The 20,486-nt window shown below is 35.2% G+C and overlaps 1 protein-coding gene across 26 annotated transcripts in view; it reads left to right on the forward strand.

The window, feature by feature from the left end:
- Positions 1-15,634, forward strand: part of LOC132256154 (serine/threonine-protein kinase MARK2-like) — a 33,169-nt gene extending 17,535 nt beyond the window's left edge. For 19 of the 26 annotated variants that reach the window (XM_059752368.1, XM_059752377.1, XM_059752369.1 and 16 more), the window contains 6 exons: positions 2,909-2,997; positions 4,214-4,337; positions 9,055-9,096; positions 9,742-9,891; positions 9,970-10,088; positions 10,615-15,634. In XM_059752368.1, the coding sequence (XP_059608351.1) occupies positions 2,909-2,997; positions 4,214-4,337; positions 9,055-9,096; positions 9,742-9,891; positions 9,970-10,088; positions 10,615-10,673 (583 nt within the window). In that variant the 3' untranslated portion in view covers positions 10,674-15,634. Of the gene's footprint in view, positions 1-197; positions 1,236-2,908; positions 2,998-4,213; positions 4,338-5,324; positions 7,928-9,054; positions 9,097-9,741; positions 9,892-9,969; positions 10,089-10,614 lie in introns of those variants that run through there. The other 7 variants (XR_009468203.1, XM_059752382.1, XM_059752384.1 and 4 more) reach the window with 7 other exon arrangements.
- The last annotated feature ends 4,852 nt before the right edge of the window (positions 15,635-20,486 follow it).

Consider the following 20,486-nt stretch of genomic DNA (forward strand, 5'->3'; position numbering starts at 1 on the left):
CTCCATATATATAAAAAAAAAACTTCTTATTGATTTAGAGTTTTATGTTTAATTTTTGACTTTATAATATCTTCCATTTTGAAATGATAGAGATGAGAAAAATGCCTCTGAAATACTATTAGTGTTTTCGACATGAATTTCTTGGGTGTACATATAAAAAATGACACATGTTTTCCCCTAATGCCGTCCAATTCAAGTTTCGCCACGGCGGTGTCCGAGTTGACACGTGGCGGATCCACGGGGGGCGCCACTGGCGTGACCAGTGGTGGCGGCAAAGGACACGTGAAGAGCGCCTCAGTGTCGAGTCCAGGTCCATCGGCAGAAACCGATCCATTGGGACCGAGGTATAAAAATCTCTCGGGGAAGAGATTGAGCAGTGAAAGTGTGTGTTGTTTTCCTTCGCAAGTTGTGGCGATTGTGTCTCTGGCGTGGGTTCAAATCTCACAGAGATGAAAGAAAGAAAATGAAAAACAATTTTAAACACACTTTATCGACAAATCCCATTGGCAGGAGTTGTTGGAAAACTGGATTGCTCAATGTCTTGTGCGAGAGATGGAGAGAAAATCTCTTAGAGCAAGATTTTTCAGTGATTTTCTCGTTTTTTTTTTTTACTTTTCTTGACTATTCTTTGCGATATCTTCTTGCTCAGTTCTTGTTGTTGTTTTTCGTTTTAACCATGAGAATTTTAAAAACTTTCTTTTTGTACTTTTTATTCTGAATCGCCCGCTCTGTTGCTCGTTTTCGGAGGATGAATAATAAAAAGCGAGAGTTTCATTTGATATTTTTTTTTCATTTTTTATTCTGTGGAGAGAGCAAAATAGTTTTTTTCGAGTTTTTTTTTGCCTTCTTTGTTTTGATAAACACAATTGGCGGCTTTTCTGGATTTGGCAATTTAGAGTGTACTTTTTTTTGTTAAACGGGCGGCTTTTTACATATTATTATACGTAGTATATTTTTCATATCATTATGCTAAAATATTCTTTTAAATGCCAAATTAGTTCACAAGTGTAGATAAAATTGAAACAGGATAAAAGAAATTTAGTAACACAAAAACACAATATCATTATCAATGAGACAAAAGGAGAAACACATTTAATAAAAAAAAACATGGACATTAATTGGATTTATCATTTTGGAATGAAATGTTGCATAAACTGGATTATTTCGTTGCTTTCAATGAATAATTAAATAAATTCTTTGTACTTTTTTCAAGCTGTGGGAAAAAAAATTAAATTATTTTTTAATTTTAGCAATCATATGACATTAAATTAACACGAATAGTAATATGGTGAAAAATATTAACCGATATCACTTTATTTCTCTCTTTTTTCACGCATTAAATTAATCCAATGGCCGCTTCAATAATGCATTATTGCAAAAACAATAAAAAATTTGCCAACCATCAACTGACAACTTATGACTGGTGAGTGTTTATATACTTTCACAATTGACATTTTGGGGGATATTTTGCGAGATGAAGTCTCGTGAAAGAGGAAGGAAATCCTTGAAAAATGTGTTGTTTTATTGGGGTTTTTTTATGTCAAGTATTCACTGATTTTTTCTTTTCTTTTTGAAAGCCGTATCGTTTAAAACATTATTTTGTGAACATGAAAAGCAACTCTGTGATTGCGCCAGTGTTGTTGTTTTTTTTTCTTCTCCTAAAGAACGCGTGAAAGAAAATATTCTGTGCTGGCTAAAGTGCGTGCGTCTTTATATTATTTTCTTCTCTTTGAATGTATTTAATAAACTTTCTTTCGAATAAAACTTTATACAAATTGACAATGATGGACATTGACAGTTTTCAGTTGGTCGCAATTGATTGATTATATCGTGAAAATTCTCGGAGCTAATCAATCAATTTGGGTGTAGAAATTGTCAATGAGAAGAAAAGAAGTTGCTGAAGAAATGTGAGGGAGAAGAAATGTGTTTAAAAGCATGTAGTTTTTTTTTCTTTTTATTCGTTTGAATTCATATTTTGGCGGTTTATTGTTCAATGTAGAAAATTTTAAATGTCACAAGAAATGGAAAACATTCAACTTAGCAAAAGTTAAGTATATATTTATATATGCAAAAAAGGATGAAGCAAAATTTTGTTTGGCTGTGTTTTTGAACCAGTTTATTCATTCATGAATTCATCCAAAAATTGTGTAACAGAGTAATTATCCTGCATGTGAGTTTCTATGTTTAATTATACGTGACAAAAGTTCCTGATTATATTGATCATTTTGAAGTTTGTTAAGTTGACCAATTGCAAAAGTGGTTTTTGCCAGACGAGAGCAATTTCTTAATGAATTCCCTGCAGTTTAATCAATCTTATTCACTTTCTTGCATTACAAATTATATGCTCACTTGGGAAATGTGCAAAACATTTACTAATTTATCTCTTCATGTGAAGTTTGTGTTGGTTCTTTTTGTCCCGAGAGGGAATTTCTACTGAGACAAAGACACTTTGGATTCCCATTTAATAATATTAAAATGTAGAACTTTTAGAATTCTCTCGCTGTATTACTTTACAATTTTCATATTGTCAATTAAAGTTTGGAAAAGTCATCATTTTGTATGGTTTTTCTTGTTGTTTTCTCGTCAAATATTTTTCATTTTTGCAATAAAATTCCCTCCTCACATTTCTGAAGAACAATCATATATGACATGAGCATATAACGCCAATTTAACACCACACAGATATAAAGAAATAAAAGAGAAAAGAAATTGCGTAGTGGGAATGAAATAGATAATTTTCCACTTATGCAATTTTAATATATTTAACGAATAATAATAATAATAATATTACCTATGATTTCTTTTCTGTAGAACATTCCACAGCAAGAGTAGATTTAGTGAAAGATTCCCTAACATAAATTCACTATCATTGTTATGAGTTTTTCTTCTTCTTTGGTTATTTTCTCAGTTTGCTGAATCGCATCAGATTGACACCAGCTGCTAAATCTAGCCGTCACTTTCCCCGAAATGTTCCATCACGATCCACTTTTCATTCAGGTGAGTTGTTCCATTCACGCACTCTCCCTTCCCCCCGAACACACCCCCTCACTGAGGAAGTGTGGCGGATAATGATGCTGAGGATGAGTTGGAGAGACAATGACACGATATTCGACACTTTCCACACTCGATTTTGTCATTTGATTTTATTCTCCTTTCTCACTGTTACTTTTATCCTTGAATGCTCCTCTTTTGTGATAGTTTGTGCGACTGTGGAAAGACGCAGAATATCGAAATGTCATTGGATTTTATCTTACAATTGACGTTTCGTTTATATAGCAAATATGGCAATTTACTTATGTGTTTTCAAATAAAGGGTTTTTTTTTTAGCCTTTTCTAAATATTCTTGCATGAAATTGTAATTTTTCAGCACAACAGTTAATGCTGTGCTGTATTATTTATTGGACTCCAATGCCTCTGAAGAGTAATAGAGAAAAGGAAATCAATATTGAAATGAAATTTAAAATATTCAGAGAGTTCTTCGTCTTTTTTACTGGATTACTGTCAATTCTATTGTCTTTTTTCTCTACATCATCTTCACACAGTTGCATAATAATATGTCTGTGCCTGTGTGTTCGTGTTTGTAACTTGAAGAAACGGAATAAATGAGAAATAAATAGAATTTCCGAGAAAGTCGTTGATAAAATGGAAATAATTGTTTATTCAATTCACATTGGTGAACTTTTCATAATTGTATTTTTCAGTTTTCCCTCTTGTTTTTCACAATCTATGAGATATTTGTCTATACATTTCGTTATTAAAATATATAGAAAGGACTTTGACAGTGACGAATATTAATATCATCCGGACTTCCTCAAAATCAAAATAATTTCTCTACACTTCATAATTAGTTTGTTTGATAAATATTCACGTCAAAGAATGCATCAACATATTTCATATTACTTTACACATGATGAAACTTTGTTAATGTGTTTTTCATACACTTTTCCATAAATTGGTTTGCTACATAGTTCATAAAGTGGGAAATTTCGATGTGTTTTGAATGCAATTTTAATGCAATTTACTTCCATGGCATCTGTAAGACAATGTTTTTGGGGTAAAATTTTCAATTATAATTTCTGGTAGAACGGTTGTTGTTTTGGGGATGTGTGGAGAAAATGCGGGAGCTGATATACTAGAATATAAAGTGGAATATTTTGTGATGCTGTTGATTGTTTCTTTATGATAAAATTCTGTGCACTGTTTGATTTTGCAGGGCAAACCAGAGCCAGAAATAACACAGGACTTGAGTATTCGGGAACTGGTGGCACGACTGGAGACTCGCCACATTCAGGAAGGACGAGTTTTTTCTCCAAAATCTCCTCCCGCTTCAGTAAACGGTAAGCAAAAATTACTTTTTTCTCTTTGTCACTTTTCAATTCAGAGAATATGTTAGGATGGTTATTTTTTTAATCTCATTGCATCTCCAAGAGTCACATGTTTGTATTTTTTTTTAAATTATTTTTTTTTTACTTGTTACTGGAAAATTTGTGCTCACAATAATTTAATTTATGATTCATTTTGTTGTTGATTTTCTTTCTTACTGTTTTGCGTGCTTGAATTGGAACGCGCTGCATTTATTTTGCTGTAATGAAAAAAAATTTCTTTGGAAAATTTTTGTCTGTCGCGCTATAATGTTGATGTTCAGATTTGAAAATTGACTGTGTGTTCCATAAAAATGTCTTTGGATGATTAAGACATTTCATGGGAAATCTATCAAGTCTGAATATTTATTATATAGTGTAAATTTTCATTTAATTTTTTGAGTTTTGTGAAAGAAAATTAATGCTATAAAGTGATGAAAATATCTAACAATAAATTGTTCTCATTTTCAAAAATACACACGACATTGCATGCATTTTTTTTTCTTCAAATTTTCACATGTAATAATGAAATGTTAACAGTGTTAAACCCTAATTTTTACCCTTTGTCCATCACCTCCTGTGTAACAACCACTTCATGTTTATTAATTTGCTGTTTCTTTCTGATTTTTTCACTTGTCTCACTGCACACAATTCTCAGTGCCATTTTCTTATTCATATATATTTAAACGTAAGGCCATTAGAGTAAAACCCTTGAATCCATTTCAAAGAGAGAAAGAGAGAGAGAGAGAGAGCGAGAGCGACCAAAGGTGTGAGAAATGCTAGAAAATAATGTGATTTTTGAAAGAAAAAAATAGTTTTCTTAAACATTGGGACAGTTTGTTTCTCTTGTCTTTGTTAATGACAGATTAGCGAGTAAAAGTAATTTAACATATTTTTTGTTTTTTTCTTTTCTGATTATTTTCATTTTATTCTAAAACAATTTTCGTATATTGTTCATTTCAGGTTTAGGGTATTTACGGCTAAAAATTAGTCTCACTTGAAGTACTAAATTTACAACCTTAAAGTGTTTTTATTTCTTTGCTTGATATGTTAATTTTCTTGAAGAATTAGTTTTTTTTTAAAGTTCTCCAATCAGTAATGAATTAAAAAAAAATTAGGAATAGAAGTTTAGTTTAGATCTTAGAAAGAAGAAGAAAATGATGATGAAATGAAATGTTTTTTTTTTTTGGAAATAATAGTATTTAATAATAACTTATTTGTTAAACATATGAATTTGAAGTAATGCTATAATAAGCTGCAAATATCCCAATAAATTTTCCTCTAAAATGAGGATAATTTTCAGGATAAATAAGCACACATAAACACACATGAAAAGAGTTAAGGAAAATGTTCACATGCTTTCCACGAAAAATATCCCATCTTTCGCCTTTCAAAACTACCGCATTTACACACGCAACACACACACAAACATCCACAAATACTTTCCATGCAAAGTGACTAAAAGTGTAATAATGGAAAAAGGTTTGCACAATGGTTTATAATTGACTCCGTTATTAGTTTGTTTTTAATCATAATATTAATTTGAATAAAAGAACTGCAGAGGATGTGGGACCATTTGAATTTTAATGTTACAAATCACCTCATTAACTCTTAAAAGGCATGCACAGAGTTGAATCCGAATTTGTGATTTTGGATTCGGAATTTAAAAAAAAAAATTGATTTTTTTGGTCTTTTTGGTTTGATTTTATTTTATTCATCATTGGCGCTGACAAGAAATTTAGATCATTGTGCACTCCTTTAATAATATGCCATATTGAAGTTACTTCTTATGGATTTTATGGTGTTTTATGTCTTAAATATCACGTGATAAAAATCCAGTTGAAGGTAGTGTAAAGAAAAGCAAACAGTGAGAATTTTATCTACATATATTTTCTTTATTTATGCTTCTTTCAAGCATATTATTATTATTATTCTTTTAAGTGGTCACGCTGCAGATTTTTCTTTTAAGTTTGTCTCAAAATATGTTCTTGAAAGAAGAAAAAAATAACAAGCGTCCATCATATGAATGGAGAAGGAAGAGAAAGGAGAGATTTTTTTGGAGTGAAGGATTTATCATTGTGCAAAGTTTTTATTTTCTTCATTAAATTATTCCTTTATACTCGCCATCATACTTTCAGTGTATATTATTATTATTATTATTATTATTGTTTTTTTGATAAAAAGAAATCTCTTTTATATTTTTCCTATCTCTACATTTTTGGCACTATATATACATATATATATATATACTTTTTCAAAAGCAAAGTTACAAGAATGCATAATAGTGACAGAAAAACTCGATTTAGAGTGAATGTTGTGAATGGAGATGGTATAAAATGAATATTTTCATTGGATTTTCTTCTAGGCTCAATCAGTAGCATTTGTCGTAATGCTATGTGAGAATTGACATGAATGAAGCGATGGGAGAACAGGGATAGAGAGAGTGATGAAAAATCTGCAGCTGTGACCAATTTATTCCATATTAGTTGTTAAGATCGATTATATTGAAAATTGTTTTTATGAGAAACTTGAGAAAAATAGCAAATGAAGTTAAATAATTGTTCCTTCTCATTTTATTTATTTTCTCTTTATTTTCCTGATGTGAATTAAGAGAGAGAGAGAGAGAGAAAGAGAGATATTAGAAATATATAGTATGAAAATTTACACAGAAAAGGAATTTGCTTTAGGAACTGAAAAGTTTTTCAGCGCTATTCTATATAGGAATCAATTTCTTTATTAGGTACATTTCTAACTACTATATATGTCTCTGTGTTTATCTTTAACTGTGAGTGTCACATCGATAATTTTGCACTACTTATTTTTTTTTGTTACTATATATGGTCCTACATTTTTTTCTATCATGTGTTTTGACTTTTCGTTTCGACGTTATGTTTTTGCACATTGAGAAGAGGGCAAAGAGAGAAAAGAGATGAGAAACTTTGCAAAGACAGACGGTTGAAAGCACTGAAAGATTTGTCAAGTTTTCCACACACACAGTTGACTTCTATCATTTCTTTTTGTTTTTTTCTTCTTTTCTTTCTCTTTTCAACAGTCTTGTGAAATTTCTGCCAAATAATTTGAGGGCATCTGGCATTAGAATGAGTTTTAGGCGTAGTACTAGAGAGAAGAGTGCTAAGAGAAATTCTCAGCCCCTCAGTTCATCATCCCATTCACGCAACACATCAGTCTAGCAAGTATTCTTAGAGATACCAATCAAAGCAATAGAGAGAAAATTGAATATAAGAGTGAGAGAGAAGGAGAGAGACGAAGGAAGGAAGGAAGGCTTGTTATAGTTTTGAGAGGTACAAATGTAATGTTTGTATGTTAAGCTACATAACTAAATGAGGGAATTTCCACGTCGTGTGTGTCGTCGAGTGAGAGAGAGAGAGAGGGAAAAGAGGGCAATTTTCCCCAATTCTCCCCGCAAAATGTGTTGATTTTGCAGTTTCAGCGGATTTTGGCAAAAAGGGAAATAATAATGGGTGAATCTTCTGAAGCAAAAATCAATCAACGAGAGATAAATTCCCAAAATGTAAACACAGTTGAGAACGAGAGCGAGAGAGAGAGAGAGAGAGAAAACAAGTTAATGAAGTAACATTGTTAGTTTTACAAGCATTATTAATTTAAGCGACAAAAAATAGCCTATTGAATAAATTATGAGAGAAAATATAGTGAGAAATATTTGTCAAAAAATAAAATAACAGTTTATTTTTCCCACTTTCCCCTCACAATCCAAATGAAAATCACATATAACTATATGTATATGATTTGTCGACAATTGAATTTTTGGGGTTGACAACAGCCAAAAAAAAACAATCAAATTGCAGAGCATAAAAATGATCACGCTTTTCGCACAATTTTGTATGTAATAATGCTGCACAACATTTGCTATTGTGTCAGCAAATTGCCGGAGATGGAGCTTCAATGTTAAACACGCTTTGAGCTTTCCTGGGTGATGGTGTTACCATTAACGCTACAATGCTTAGTCTTCTCTACCTGATGCTTCAATCCTCTCTCTGAGGCGAGAAGTATTTGCATTCTTGCGGGAAATTTTCAGTTAAGAGTCAGTGAATGTCAGAATACAAGTTCATCAAGCTTAGTGGGCGGAGAAATGAAGTGGGCGTGGTTTGGTTTTGAGTCCCCATTGGCTGACATGTAGCGTAAATTTTTTTTATTCAAAAACTTACTGATTCTCTCAATTTCTGAGCGGAAGCTTGAATTTATCGATGAAAGTGATCAATCAAGTGTACAAAATCCAGTGTTTGATTTTCTCTCTCTGTTGCCAAATTAACACATTTCCCCCTTTGCATTTCTCGTGCTTTTTTTTATTTGTTGAACTGAATCTATGTTGTGACGTTTTGAGACACCCTCGTGTGTCGTTCCGTGTTTACTGTTAATTGGCCATCTTTCATATTTGATGTGAGAGTCACAAAACAATTGTCATTCACGGTTTTGGGGTCACATTTTTGTGTTGGCAATTAAATGCCACCCAAATTGTGTGTCACACCTTTTCTACTCTGCGCCTCAATTGCGGCGAGGGTGGGATTTTTTATTTGGGCATCACAGGCACAGAGAGAGAGAGATTGCTAAACTTATATAGAGAGAATAATATTGTCCACCTTGTTTGTTTTCCTCCTTTCTGTTTATGTTTAACCACATTTTTTGCGTTTGGTTTTTCTTTCTTTTATTTTAGGCCCACCGATGGCCAAGCAAACTCCACATCAAACAATATTAGGTAATTAGACCAACACCAACATTTATAATTTTTATTCTTAGGTAAATCCTGTAAACACGCTGTTCTGTCTCAATTCTTACATGTCTCTTTGTCTAACTCTGCGCTCAGCTCTTAGATGAATAACAGCCAAAAAAAGAGAGAGAGAGAAAGAGATAATATTGTCAAAAGCAGAGGTGAAGAGCGACAGTGAAGAATGTAGCAAAAGTGTATAAAAAATATGGCATTTTCCCGTGTTTCTCTTCCGCAACTTCACCGCCATTCAATAAACTCCCTCAGTTTCCACCATCCCCCTTCAGTTTAATTCAATTCCCGCCACTCTTTAGTCTAGTTGTGAGCTTGCAAAGTTAATTAATGACAAGAAAAAAAATATTGCACGAAGCATCGAGTCATGTTTCTCTTTGTTACGTTGCATCATCACTCAGCAGTGCGCGTCCAAGGAGAAAAGCTTCTTATATCCATGATTCCTTTGCACGCAGAGCGTCTAAGCATGAGACTTGCGACGATAGAGTTCGTGTTTTTCTTGCAATGTTGTTTGCCGTTGAATATTATAGTAGAAGTGAAGATGAAAGAAAGAAGAAGAAAAAGCTGCCAATGATGAGGAAGACGATTAAACTGGTGAATTACCTTAAGCTTTTTCCCTCGCAGTGGATCAAACACGGAAGAACCGGTGAAGCCGAGAGTGCTGCGCTTCACGTGGTCCATGAAGACGACGTCGCCACGGCTCCCAGATGAAATTATGGCGGAGATTCGATCGGTGCTGGACAAGAACAATTGCGACTATGAGCAACGAGAAAGGTAATTTCGCTAAATGTCTCAACTTTTCACGCAATGATTCTTACTGTGGAAAATGCTTTCACTCTTCTACTCCCTCAGATTCGTTCTACTCTGTGTTCATGGTGATCCGAACACGGATTCGCTGGTTCAGTGGGAAATTGAGGTGTGCAAATTGCCAAGACTGTCACTCAATGGTGTTCGTTTCAAACGTATTTCAGGTGAGTGAATTTTCTTCCGCTGCAAGATTGATTTATTAGATTTGAGTCAGAAATGCGAAGTTGAAATTCGAACAGCCAGCAAGAGAGAGAGAGAGAGAGAGAAATTGGAACTGTGCAAAGTTGAAACGAGTTGTAATTTGATTGCAAAGAGTGGGAAAGTCGTGGTGTCAGCTGGAATTTTTATTTTTGAAAACTTCTAGACTTGAAATATCATTGACTTGATGATTTGATGATGGAAAAGTGTTTGTAAATATCAGAGCACGAATTAGAAATCAGGGTTGAAGTTACTCTTTTACACCTGGACTGTCTCACTGTGTGCTTTTAGCTAATAATTCTGTCCAACTAAAGAGGAGAGGAAAAAAAAATGTCAAAGTCAAAGTGCAAGTTTCGTACGAAATCGTATAAAAGCTCCGCAACTTCTGTACATCTTGCAATCAAACGTTCAGAGACGTGATTTATTGCATTTCGAAGCGGGAAATGAAGGGTTCTAATGCGATTGTAATTGGATTTCGTGTGTGCTTTGTAGGTACCAGTATTGGCTTCAAGAATATTGCTTCTAAAATCGCGTACGACCTCCGACTGTGACTCGATCCCAAGCCTGAGCAGCAGCAGCCGCCGCCGGGCGCAAGTGGGGCGCCCGACGAGGCGTTCCGGGGCGACGAGGAGCCCTGTGTGGTGGAGGAGGTGGACGAGGAGGAGCTGGACGAGGCGGAGGGTGGCGAGCGGGATGAGAAGAAGGCAGCAACTGCTGCTGCTGCTGCTGCTGCGGCGAACAGGAACAGCAAGATTGGCTACAACAACATCATCGCGTCGCTGCTGCGAACGACAACACTGTAAATATTCTCTGACCCTCATTTAGGGGAAGTTTCACCCTATCTTTCTCTCCCTCAGTTTCCTTTTCTTTTGATTATGCCTGAAATTTACATGCCAAATTGTTTAATAGTGCGAATAGAAAGAGAAAGAGAGAGAGAGAGTGAGAGAAAAAATACACTTCTGCTCTACAAGGTGATTTATCGTCAATGCCGACGAAGGAGTGATTTTTCCGTTTCACTCAATGAATTTCACACAATTTATTTTGCCAAATTTGAAACACAGAAGTCGCTAGTTGAGTTGACAGACATTTTTTCGAGCCAAAAAAAAATGTGCTCATTGTTAAATTTCAATTTGCGAATGAGTGCAAAATTGAGCGTGACGAGAGGAAAATGTGTCATTTTTCATCAGCATCATGAAATCCATAACATTCTGCCAATCTGAGTCATATAATAGTTATGAGATATTCTGCAATGGTGAAATTTTAATACGCGAAAAGCTGAGCGCATCATAAAACCCGCTTCAGTGCTTTTGTAAATGATTTTTTTTTCTTCAATTATTTACAGAGATTAATTAAATTGTCTGTTTGATATGGAAATGAAATCCATTAAGCTCGCACAATTTTAATGCTTTTTATTATCGGATTTTCAATGCTGATTAAGTTTTTTTACATCCGCATTTTTGACAGTCTTTATAGGAGAAATTTAATTGAAATTGGACAATTTCATCAAGATTGTCAAGAGTTATTCATTTATTTTTCATTTGTGGTATTAATTTTCCGTATTTCCCAATTTGTGGAATTTGAGATATTGCGTGGGAAAAAGGCGCGCAATGGTGGGAAAAAGGGAGGAAAAGTCATTGTCACGCCTTTTACTGCCTGAATTATTGAAATTAATGTGATTTAATTAGCAAAATTACATGGAGAACATATGCAGAAGATTTCAAACGTCACCGCATTCGTACATCTTGTGTTGAGCGCGAAGTTGAGAACATGTCAGTTGAGTGATGAATATGAAATTGCCATCTGATGTGGTGATGGTGAATGGGGAAAAGTTTGTGGGTTGGTTGGGAAATATTCCTTTGCCTCCGTCGTCAACTGTGTGTTCCTATTCAATGTCCTGGAGCGCGATGGCCAAGTGAATGGGAAAATGATCCGATTGCCTTCACTAAATTTCCTCTGAAAGGAAATAAGCAAGGGAAATTGTCATTTTTTGCTCAATGCGGATTTCTCTGGGTCAGTGAAGTTTGTTGAAACGGGAGGAGCGAAATTGTCTACAAATGACCGCGTAAATAATGACGAAGAGCGATGCTCTTCAATCAGGACTTAAGAGTCTTTTCACACTTGAAGACAATTGTAAGTAATTTTCGTGCTCAAAACAGCAGACAGACTCTCATCATTTCTGCTTTTCACTTTCACCTCATCAAATGCAATAAAGTGGATGAAAGTGAAAGAAAGGAAGAAAAAAAATATACCGGATTCAGAGGGTGTGAGAAAAAGCCGAGTGGGGGAGAATGGTTGGGCGTGTGATGAATTTTCCACCCAGAGATTGTCGTCAAGGAAAAGGTGCGCGCTGATGGGGAATGAGGAAAATTAATGATAAAATATTTCCAGTGGCATGTCTCTCTTTGTGGATTGAATACGCAGTGGCAAGAGAGGAGAAAGATGTGATATTTCTCTGACATTTGAGTGCGTGCGTTGATTTATTGAGGAGTGAAAATGAGACGAAGAAAAAATTCTTCTCAATGCGGCTTCTGTGTTTATTCATTCCTTCAGATTCTTGATTTTTCATAATGCGGAAAAAGTGTTGCCCAATTTGCACGCAATTGGCAAGATTTTCGAAAAATGTCGTAGAAAACGTTAAATCCTTTTCTATATAGAATATATGGTGTACATTTCTAAAGAGAAACATATAATATGTTGACTGATGAAAGACATACATTCGTAGAAATGCAGAAAATCACGATGGTCGATGAGAGGGTCTTTTTTCCCTTGGCAAAAATTTGTCGTTAAACAAGAATACGAAGAAGAAAGTAAGTAAAAAGCACTGTGCAAGAATGCGTGAAATGTTGTAGAAATTTAACGTGAGGTTGATTTTGAATGAATGTGGAAAATCCTTTTTTGGTAGAGAAGAAGAATTTTGAAGAATTTTCATCATCCCCCAAAAATGTCTCTCACACTCGCAAAACATTCTCGAGAGGGAAAAGGGAAAAATTAATAAAATAAATGTACTTATCGCGAAGGGAAGAGATAAGCGTTGTGAGGAGTAAATGAAATAGCAGCAGAGCAAAAGAATCTCTCTCGAGTGTCCTCGAAAGCCCAAAAAGAATAACAATTTCCTTTCTTCTCAAGAGGCCTTTTTCCTCCCTCTTCAGCTCCTCCGCCGCCCTCACACAGTCGAAATGATAATGAGAAATAATGATGCGATGCTGTTAGCAAAAGTGTAACTTAGCCGACAAAAGGCAAACAGGGAGTAAATTGTGGTAAATTGTTGAGGTAATAAAATATTTTCACTGATTGCTGGACGCAAATTGATATAAATGTAACAATATCGTTGGGTGAAATTAAGATGGATTTTCTGTGGGGTGAGTTTAGAGCTGAAGAGAACTCTCAAGTCGCTGTCACTTTGTTGATTGATAAAACAGAAGCCACGCCCACTGCTATTCTCCGCCTCTTCAGCATGATAAATCATCATTCAATTGACTTTTACCTTGGAGAAACAGCGCCCTTTGACTCTTGTCTGTTTCACGGTGAAGCTAAAGACAATTGGACAATTGTCAATGGGAGAGAATGTGAAAAATGGGAATTTGTGGAATGTTGAGGTGGGCAGAAAAGCGTGCGGTGAGAGAGGAAACAAATGGAAAAGCTCTTTTTCCATTAATTTGGGCTTCAGCTGAGGAATTACTGGGCTCTCTTTGTCCATCGTAGAAAGGCGGAATCACATTGATTGTCATCCCCATTTTCATCCCTATGTGACTTGTGTGAGTGTGTTTGTGCGCGCGCGAAGTGCAAATGAGAAATATTAGTCAATAAGGAGTTATTAAGAAATATGGAGAAGAATTTAACATTGAGAGCCATCGTGAAATTATAGGTGAAAATATTGAATTAATCAAGAGTTAATAAATTTCTATGTGTTCTACAAGTAGACGCAGAAGAGTATATAAAATTTACATGAGTAGCATTAGCTTCTACTTAGGACATTTCACGAAATCTTTTCTGATAAAGAAAAACAGAAACACACACATTTTGACGGTAATGTAAATGATGGAAATGAAATTTCCAGAATGACTTTTTCACTAAATGTTCATTGAAAGTCATTGAGAAGTCACTTTAGATATGGATAGAGAGAGAGAGAAGGGGGGGATTTTGAAGTATATATATATAAATGGAATTTTAATCTCATAAACATGCACTTTGAAAAAAAAACGAGCTATGAAAAATCCTCATTTCATTGATGATATAAAAACAAACATGGATAAACACTAAAAAAAATATAAATAAATCACACACAAAATTGCGTGTAAAACTGAGAGGAGAATAACTTAATAAAAATAAAAGAATTTTAATGATGATGATGAGATAAATTATATGAAATAATTAAATAAATGAGATATAAAAGAAATATTGCATTACTGAACATGGATTAATTCTAAGGAAAATATATAATTGATGAGAAAAAAGGACAGATAAAAATATTTAGAGATGAAGGAAGGAAAGAAAAGTGTGAGAAAAGTAGAATTTCTTTAAGTCAATAAGTGAAAGAAAAAAACAATTTGTAAATATATTTAAAAAAAAATTATTTGTAATTCTTTTATGAGTTCTTTTTCGGGTGAGGGCATTTTTTCCATAATTACTCGTATCTTTGTTTTTCGTATTTTCCAAAATGCCTCGATAATCTTTTCAATGCAATTCTTGACGATCAATTTTTTTTCTTCTTAATTCTATTTTCTGAAAAGAACAAACATAATGAAAATAGTTTATAGCCTAGAAATCATACCATATTTTTCAAACGGATAATGAATGAAATAAAAAATCTCCCCAATATAATTTAGAAGTCGAAAAAAAATAATTGAAAATATCAAACAATGCTTTCAATGTCGCATAATGAATAGGTATAAAATACAATTTAAAAGAAAAGAAAAAAACCAATCAATTTCTCACCATTCTCACATTAAATAATGAATAACATTTATTTCTCTCATGAAATATCAACAATCTAAAAGAAAAGAAAAATAGTGGTTTATGTAGCTGAGATAATAAAAAGATGATTGAATAGTAAACTGAAGAATTAAAAAAAAAGTAGTGCAGAGAAAATAGGAAATAATTTTAAAGCATAATTAAAGAATTAAGACAAATGAGTCTTTGGAGTGGTTTTGACTAATGGTGAATGAGAAATATATTCAATGAAATTATTCGTTGTATTTATTTTCATTTGAAGTTCCGATCTTTTTTTTGCTTTTGTGCTGAAGACACTTTGGCAGCAAAATGCATCATTAATTTATGATTATGAAAATGCGCGCAAAAAATGTTGATGCATGTGAAATGATTAGATAAAAAAAAATACACACAGCCACTTACACACATTGAACTAAAAGTGAGTAAAAAAAAGAAGAGAGAAAATACAATATTATAAAAAGAAAATGAGAGAAAAGTTTATAATTATATATTTTGCATTATTGATTAATTATGACATTGTATTATTGTAGAAAATATGATAACTGATATGAAAAGTGAAGAATCGTCGTGTTTTTTTCCCGTCGAATCGCTGCTGCTGTTCTGAATCTTCTGCACGCAAACGTTGAATGGTGAGTCAATTAAGACGGACAATATCGCGAATGTTCTTGACAACATGCTCCAGATCAATTTTTCCTCTCAGGCCATCATTTTGATACCAAAGAAATATTGCAATTACAGTCAGAACGAAATGGAGAGAGAAAGAGTGAAAAATGATGGTTTTCCACTTAATTAGCTATTTTATTCAAAACCTTCACTTGTAAAAAAAAGTGCTTTCAGTTCTTGTATGAATTTTAAACACTTTTCAGTGTTCCAAGAACTCGAAGCTCTAAAAAATCTCGAGTTTTATAGTGTTTTAATAGTCGATACTTCAAAATTGTATGGCGAAAGCTCTCCACATTGAAGCATTCACTTTTCAAAGTGTTGGAAAAAATGGCAATTACTCTGATGGAAAACAAATCCATGGCTCGTAAATTCTGATTCCCTGCCCATACTTTTTCTGATGCTTCACATTCTCTTGAGAGTAAAGCTTTTTACGCCTGAATCAGAAGTGCATCATTAGCCCAACTTCTGCTGCAATTGAATGCAAAAGCGTGAATGGTTTTTTTTTGGGGGAGCGAAAGTTTGCACCTCTTTTCTATTTCATTTCGTCACCACGAAAGCTCAATGTCCTCATCCTGTTAGAGTTACTTAGATGTGTTGCGGATGAGAAAGCTCATTAATTACTTCTCCCATTTGCAACTTTTTAGCGCTTTTCGCGCTGCCACACGACTGATTTTTGCGATATTTTCTGCGTTCCGGACGCGCGAGTCCAAAACTTTGTCAGTGCGACGCTTTAATGAGCGAAAAGAGCTACGATATTCTGAATGTGAATGGCTTGATCTAATTTACCGAGGCCGCTTAAAATGCATGAGAAGGGCGTACAATATAATTTGCATTGTCCTCTCGTGCGGACGCGAGGGAAGAGCTTTGATGTTTCGCGCCGGCGAATGAGAGTCAAATCAATAAATTAAATTATGTACTCAAGGGTGGAAGACTGGGCTTTTCTGCAGAAGGAGAGAGAATTTGTGCCAAAAATACCCAGTCGCCGCTCTCTGGGTGTAAATCTGGCTGTGTGGATTCTGTGGGAAAATCTCCACGCGCACGGAGCTTTTCCCCAGGATGATCACACTTGGGCGGAAGAAGTGGGAGTGAAAAATCCCTTTGAAGAATTGAGTGAAAAGTTTTCAGATGATGTACTTACACCGCACCGGCAGTGGAGAGTCCACATGAGATTTTGGCAAAAGAGGGAGTTCATGTGAAAATACCGAGGAAAATTTAATTATGCTCCCTGGAACTTGAACACTCACGACCGTGCTTAATGGCAATTAGAATGGAAGTAATGTAACTTTAAATTGTTTCACTCTGATGTGTCTCTCTGTATCATTTGGAAAAGTTCCATGGCGTCTCACAAAACATGACATGAAACTCACGGGATTCAAGAAGTTGCAAAAAGAAGTACATTTATCAACTTCTCTTAATTGATATTTACAAACATTTATTTCCCTAGCATTTCTGCACATGATTAAATTTAAGTTTCAGTGACAAATTTCAGTTTGTTAACGTCAAAGTGATATTTATAGTAATTTCATTACAAAGTTTAGCAACTTCAGCATCCCATTTTGTAGATAGCAAAACAGCAAAAAAAAACATGGAAAAAAGCACTCTTCTCATGCTGATAAGATGAGAAACTTTCTCATGCACTATTTGCACACTCGTCAAATTGCACTTTTGCATGACGACTGCACGTACAGGTGGAAAATTGAATAACATTTGGAAGAGACGCGGAAGGATTTCCTTATTCTCCACCGCCTCCCATTGGAGTGACGTAGAAGTTTCCCTTCAGCCTGACTGACTTTTTAGTGTGCCTCAAAAAGTGGCTTCTTGCGGAGTGAGGCATTGTTCACATCCAGGAAGTCATATATCAAGTGAAATTCCATCTCTTTTCACTGAAAATGTCCCATATTGTTTGACGAAGGCCATAAATTATGCCATGGCAAATAATGTGAAGAAATGAGGCGTTTTATTGCAACTTTTCGACGGGCGGGTCCGCAAAGAAATTCCACATACAATGTTAAATTGTCTGAATGGGGCCAGAGAGAGAGAGAGAGAGAGAGAGAGAGAGAAAGATCCCTTCGTGATGGCGCACACAGCGTTCCAGTAGGAGATTGAACCATGCGATGTAATTGCGGTGTGTGTGTTTTTCCACACAGTGGAAAACTTGCCGCAAAGTCATCAAATGCTTAATGTACAAGTGAAAAATCAGGTGGGAAAATGTGAGTTTTCCCCAGTGGAAAAAAAGGAACACTTTGATGGTTATGAAGAGTTGTTAGCACAAACAAATTACTTTATTTCACTCTCAGTGTCACTCTTGGACCAATTTCTTTTTCCCATACGTTTTCTCATGATATATTAAAGCTGACGGATTTATATTATTAAAAAAAAGTGCATAAACTTGTCTGCACTGACAACGATAAGATTCAATTTAAATTTTATTTATGATCGTCTTGCGCATCTTGCGCTTGTAATACGAGTTGCAGAGTCTAGAGGATGGCAAGGAATGCGCCAATTCTGGTCCTTTTTTTAATGGACACAATCGATTTTCCCACTCCGCCGCGACATATTTACCTTGTCGTCTTCCCAAGAGTGAAATTCCATCAATTTTTGGGAGACAAAAGAGGATGAAAGAACCCTCGAGAGTGGCTGGAAAGTAGGTTGAAACAGGATGAGAAACAGAGGTCAACTGGTTATTACTTCCTGCCAACAGTCCAGGCTTTAGTCAATGAAAAACAGAACATAGTGAAATCCCAGATTTCTATTTTCACCTGGAATACAGATACAACATAAGGAGTCGAGTAGGATTTCCTTAAATACATTTTCCCCAAATCAGAAAATATCTCAGCAGAACAAGACCTTTTTAAAGTTTACTATTAGGAATTTGAGGAATTTAACGTGAATGCAAAGCACCAAGAGTTGTGAGCTTCGGCAGAAAGAGGCTTTGGAAATGCTGACAGTGAGGCATAGAATTAAAATTGCCGGCCACAAGAGACGCCACAAGAGTCTTGGAATGTTGAAATGCTGAGCACAACTCGCCGAGCATGACTCCTCTTCTAGGATGTGGCGAGGCGGGCGCGGAAGGCGCAGTGCGAGTGGGATTGACACGGATGATGAGCAGCGAGGTGGGAATACCGCAGGGAGACGCATCTGATGCCCCAGCAGAGCGAGACAGGAATCCTCCTCATGACAAGCTGCATTTCCAGCCGGCTGACAAATTCCCCATGGGAACGGCATTGAAATGGCGAAAAGTGTGAGTGAGAAGGGAAAGACAGCAACGCGCGAGTTTGTTAATAACACTGCAAATCTCGATGACACAAAAGGTTTCTGCCAGTGAGTAAAAGTTGGCAAACTATTCATCTCTCCTGGTGAATAACGCAATCCTCCAAGTACGCCATCCTGATGGCATTCTGTGACAAACCGCTGAAGGATTCCATCAGCTCAGTTGCTGCTGCTAATTTGCATCCCTTCAGCCACTCGAGACGCCTTTGTTCGCTTCACAATTGAGAGACGCAAATGCGTTTCACAGGGTGGAACACACATTAGCCTTCTCACCCCCACCGCAAACATCCCTCAGCCACGCAGATTGCCAGCATTCAGCGAACCCATTGATATTCTGACTACAAACGTGAGATTTTTTTTCTGCTTTCGCCATCGATTCACGCCCGAATTGGGTTCAGGATTGCGCTTGTGAGGGTGACTTTTCAAAGTCATGGGCTTGCGAAAAAGACAAAAAAAAGCACACAATGGAGAAACATATTCCATTTGATTTTGAACGGAACTAAAGAGCAGACTTTTTTTGTGAAATTCTACCAATAAAGTGGAAAAAAGCCATTGAAGTATTTCAAAATTTGGAAAGGGAATTTCAATTTTCGGTGTTTGCTAATTACGCTATCATTCGTGATGCGTCGTTTTTGACCAATGGAGCGATTTTCCCTCACACAAGAGATGTAAAAAAAAATGTGTTATAGTTATTTAACATACGCTTTTGCTATTCTGAGTCACGCATGTAAGGCTTAAAATGGCGATTGTGTAAAAGTTTTATTATTTGGGTTATTTACTTTTCTAGTTTGAATGTGTAATTTTAACACATTCTGCGGAATGTCTTGCGAAGATTGATCAATCCACAATTGTGGCTCTTATTTTCTAGCAAAAACATGAATGATGTTTGCAGTAAATCCTTTTTATCACGGATTTACTAATTATTTGCTTGAATTTTAATAATTTTGACAAATTTCACCATTTATTCCTTTCTAAAACATTGTTTTAGCGAAAATAACAAGGGATGTTTGTCCATAGCCACTTCTAATGTTAAACTTTTACATATTTAAAGTTTAACGTGACTGTTTAACTGGTTATTGTTCTACTACAAATCTGAATATTAAGTCTCGCTGTGAACACTGTATTTTAATTTACAGAGTATATGAAAGCTCAAATTACGATGTAATACGTGACCAAAATTATGCAACAGATAAATTCTCTCAACATCTTTCCATATACAGTTCACGAGTGTTCAAAAGAATTGTGGAATTGATGCATTTGCCAGACTGAAGAGAATCCATTGTTTAGAAGCAGAAGAGAGCGAAATGTTTCAAAATGAAGTTTCACTGAAATTGGAAAAAGCTGTAAAGCGATCTGGAAAGTGCTCACAAAAGCTTTCACCGAATGCGTGTGTGTTTGTATGAGAAATTTTCACGTGAAATTCAGAATGTACAATGAAAACACCCTGAGCTTCAATTCTCTCAATTTATCAGTATTTCAAA

This window comes from Phlebotomus argentipes, unplaced genomic scaffold (genome assembly GCF_947086385.1).
Source record: "Phlebotomus argentipes unplaced genomic scaffold, Phlebotomus argentipes genome assembly contig_5, whole genome shotgun sequence".
In the NCBI taxonomy this organism is placed as follows: domain Eukaryota; kingdom Metazoa; phylum Arthropoda; class Insecta; order Diptera; family Psychodidae; genus Phlebotomus; species Phlebotomus argentipes.